Source organism: Apis dorsata, unplaced genomic scaffold, assembly GCF_000469605.1.
Source record: "Apis dorsata unplaced genomic scaffold, Apis dorsata 1.3 scaffold_787, whole genome shotgun sequence".
NCBI lineage: Eukaryota > Metazoa > Arthropoda > Insecta > Hymenoptera > Apidae > Apis > Apis dorsata.
In genome coordinates, this window is record NW_006263931.1 from 266,868 (window position 1) to 270,886 (window position 4,019).

At 22.2% G+C, this 4,019-nt stretch overlaps 1 protein-coding gene across 1 annotated transcript in view; it reads left to right on the forward strand.

Moving 5' to 3' along the window:
- Nucleotides 1-2,504, forward strand: part of LOC102673264 (death-associated inhibitor of apoptosis 2) — an 8,995-nt gene extending 6,491 nt beyond the window's left edge. Inside the window, exons 10-11 of the mRNA XM_006622876.2 lie at nt 857-1,730; nt 1,826-2,504. Of these exons, the coding sequence (XP_006622939.2) occupies nt 857-1,730; nt 1,826-2,191 (1,240 nt within the window). The 3' untranslated portion in view covers nt 2,192-2,504. The remainder of the gene's footprint in view (nt 1-856; nt 1,731-1,825) is intronic.
- Nucleotides 2,505-4,019: the final 1,515 nt, after the last annotated feature.

Below are 4,019 nucleotides of genomic sequence, written 5' to 3' on the forward strand. Positions count from 1 at the left end.
ATTATATATTATATAAACTTTATTATATATTTATTATACTATATAATATATATATATAAATTAGATTTTTATAATCTTATTATGAATTCATTCAATTTTAAGATAAAATTATTAAAAAATAAAAAATATAAGTTGTTACGCCCTTGTCGATACTTCATTCTCATGATCATATAGTATAATGCAATAAGAGAAATTAAAATACCATAAAAGCGGCAACATTGCACAGGGTGGAGAACAGTATGAGTCTTTATAAACTGAAGGAAGAAAGGAGAAGGAAGGCAGGCGACATGCGCCCACACGCATGTGCGCGCGCACACACACATACCATAGATACACAGATACATAGAGGAAGAGGGAGAGTTCTCGGAAGTTCGAAGTTATATGGCATATATAGGCTGCATCATTTCAACGTTATGTACTGAGAAAAGTTCACGATACATTATCATTACAAATTATAACAACATTGTAACCATTTAACAAGTTTAGAATTTTTCCCTTTCTCCTTTACTTTTTTCAATGTAAATAATATGACATATAAACAATGTTCTATAAATATATAACAATTGTGTATTCAATATGACATTTTTCATACGTACACATTCCATATGTTTCATATAAACAGTTATATATAACTGAAAATAAATTTAATTTTATTAATAAAAAGAAAGAGAAATTTTATTTATAAAATAAATAAAAAACAATATAAAATAAAATTATAATTATAAAAGATATTAATAATAGAAAAAGAAATTATTAATAAAATTCCAATAAAATTTACATAATTATAAACATAATATTAATAATATAACAATTGTTCAATATATCATTTAATAATTATTTCATTTTTCTTTAATAGATTTGGATATAATAGATTTGGCAATAAAAATAAGATGACTGGTATTATCAAGCACAGAGATTTTGGAAATGATTCAAACCTCAAAACTTCAACAAATGCACATTTAACATCACCACTTCTTATAACACCTCATATATTGAATGATGAAGTAGATAATATTGATTATCGCTTTGAAGCAGCAAGACTTCAAAGTTTTGAAAATTGGCCTGTATCATATATAGAACCTGAAAAACTTGCAGCTGCTGGATTTTATTATACAGGTGAAGGTGATAAAGTTAGATGCTTTGAATGTCAAGTTGAGATATGTCAATGGGTAGAAGGTGACATTCCAATGGTTGATCATCAAAGATGGTCAGCAAGATGTAGATTTATTCGTAAAATAAATTGTGGTAATGTACCAATAGGAGTAGATCCTAACACAATCATCCCACCACGACCAAGAAGTAGAGATGTATGTGGTCCTTATGGTTTAGAATATCGACTTACATCTGGTCCTGATAATCATAATTTTTCAACTGAATTACAATTACCAAGTACTGCTAAACTTAGTCGTTTAGGTTTGACAAGGCCTAAGGGACCTCTACATCCTGAATATGCTAGTTATGATGCTAGATTAAACACATTTTCAACATGGCCAAAATCTATGCCACAAACAAAAGAACAATTAGCAGATGCAGGTTTTTATTATACGGGAAAAGGTGATCAAACTATATGTTATCATTGTGGATGTGGTTTAAAAGATTGGGAACCAGAAGATAATCCTTGGGAACAACATGCAAAGTGGTTTTCTAAGTGCTATTATTTATTAACAGTTAAAGGACAAGATTATGTGAATAAAATAACAGGCCAGCATGTATCTCCACCTTCAAAAGAAGTAAAAATATAAATATTATATTTTATATTACATGCATAATTAATAATTCAATTATTATTTATTTAATTACTTATATAATATTATACTTATTTCAGGAAACAATACAAATGAATTTACCTAGTTATATTACAAAAATACAACCTGCAAATATAGAAACAGAAAGGAAAGAAGGCACAGATAGCAATCCAGGATCAAGTTCTCAAGATAGTGGTGTAGAAAATATTGCAAGCAATACAGAATCTGTAAAAGAAAGTGCAGAAAATTTATCAAATACAAAAATACAAAATAGTAAACCTACAGATGATGCAAGAATGTGTAAAATTTGTTATAATGGAGAATTAGGAGTAGTATTTTTACCATGTGGACATATGGTTGCGTGTGTAAAATGTGCTCCTGGCATGATATCCTGTGCAGTATGCAGAGAACCTGTTACAATGACTGTACGAGCCTTTTTCTCATAGTATTCCATATATATCAATAGTATTCTAATAATTATAGATAAAAATTCATTGCATATATAGCTAATATTTATGGTGATTCTTTGCATTTTACATTTAATTATTTTTGACAAATCAATATTTTAATAACTATTTTAAAAACTTATAATCCGTCCAACGAATCGATTCAGTATTGATAAATAAAATATTTAAATATAAAACATGTAGTGAATATAAGACTTTAATTGATTGCATTCAATTATTGATTGGCAAGTATCAGACAACTATCAATATTTATAAAAAATCTTATATCAAAATAAAAAATTATTGTTTAAGATTTATTTTGTATTTTTATTTATTATGTTGTTTACAGTTATAATTACGATAGTTATATTTATATCGAAAATGAATAATGATATAACATAAGAAATAAATTAATATACAGAAAAATAATTCTATTTCAAATTGAAAATATGAATTCATTACTGATTTGATTCATTGGGTAATTAAATATAAATGTATTAGTTTTGATTAATTACTCAAGTAGAATTTATATAAAGATTTCAATTTAAATATTTAATTCTAATTTTAAATGTTTTGAATTAAAAAAATTCAAATTATTAAATAATTAAAATATCTAATTTTTTAAATGCATAAATTATTTAAAATTAAAATTAAAATTTAAATATTTAAATTGAAATCCTTGTAAAAATTCCAATTAATCAAGATCAAGTAATTGATCAAAAACACTTTATACTTATCCATCATCTATTCTATTAGTTTAAATTATCATTATCTCATTATATTGTATAATAAATTACATATTAAAAATTTAAATTTTCTAATTTTTTAATTAATGTATGATTTATTTATCATCATAATTTTATAAGTGAAAATTATTTAATTTATATTTTAAATGATTATAATAAATATTTGAAGATTTTAATGCTAATAGAATAAAATAAAATAAAACATATATTTTTGTTTTTTTGCAATGAATACGTTTATAATATTGATTTGAATATTCTTAAATTTTTCTTTTAATACATCAATTTGTTAAAAATAATTAAAAATAAATGCAAAATAAATCATCAAAAATATGTTACTTTAAATATGTTACTATTATATTATATTCAATGGATTTTTATCTGTAATTGTTGCATTTATTTCCATTAAAATTTCCATTATATGCGTTAAATAAAATAAATAATTTATGTAAAAAATGCAACAAAAATTAGCTCATGTAAAAAATGATTTTGTTATTTAAAATATAATTATGAATAACAAGTACAAACAGATTTATTAATATTTCCAAAATTTTTAATTACTATTGTTATTTATTCAATAACAAATAAATTTTCAATTTAAATAAATTTTTATTTCATGTGCATTCAAATATTAAATGAGTTTATTTCACGAAAATTATTAATCATATAAAATTATTAAATTTTATGTAAAATTGTATTTTAAAATAATTCTCATATTTTTATTATTAGTTTTTATTTATTACAATGATATATATACATATATATAAATTTTGCTTAATTTTTTTGGTTGTTCCTTTAACACATAGTTGTATGTATGTTTGCATTATTTGTATAAATTATCAAAACCTTAAATGTTTTTATAATATGTCAAAAATTAAAAATTTATTAATATACGTATATATTAGAAATATATATATATATATATATATATATAATGTTTGTAATGACAATATTAATAAAAAATACATTATCTTTATTGCTTTTAAATAATCTTCAAAAATATTCCAATTATTACCAAAATTTGTAATGCAAAATTCTTTTAAATTTAGTTATCTTATTTTTATCTAAATATTTTTAAATTTACA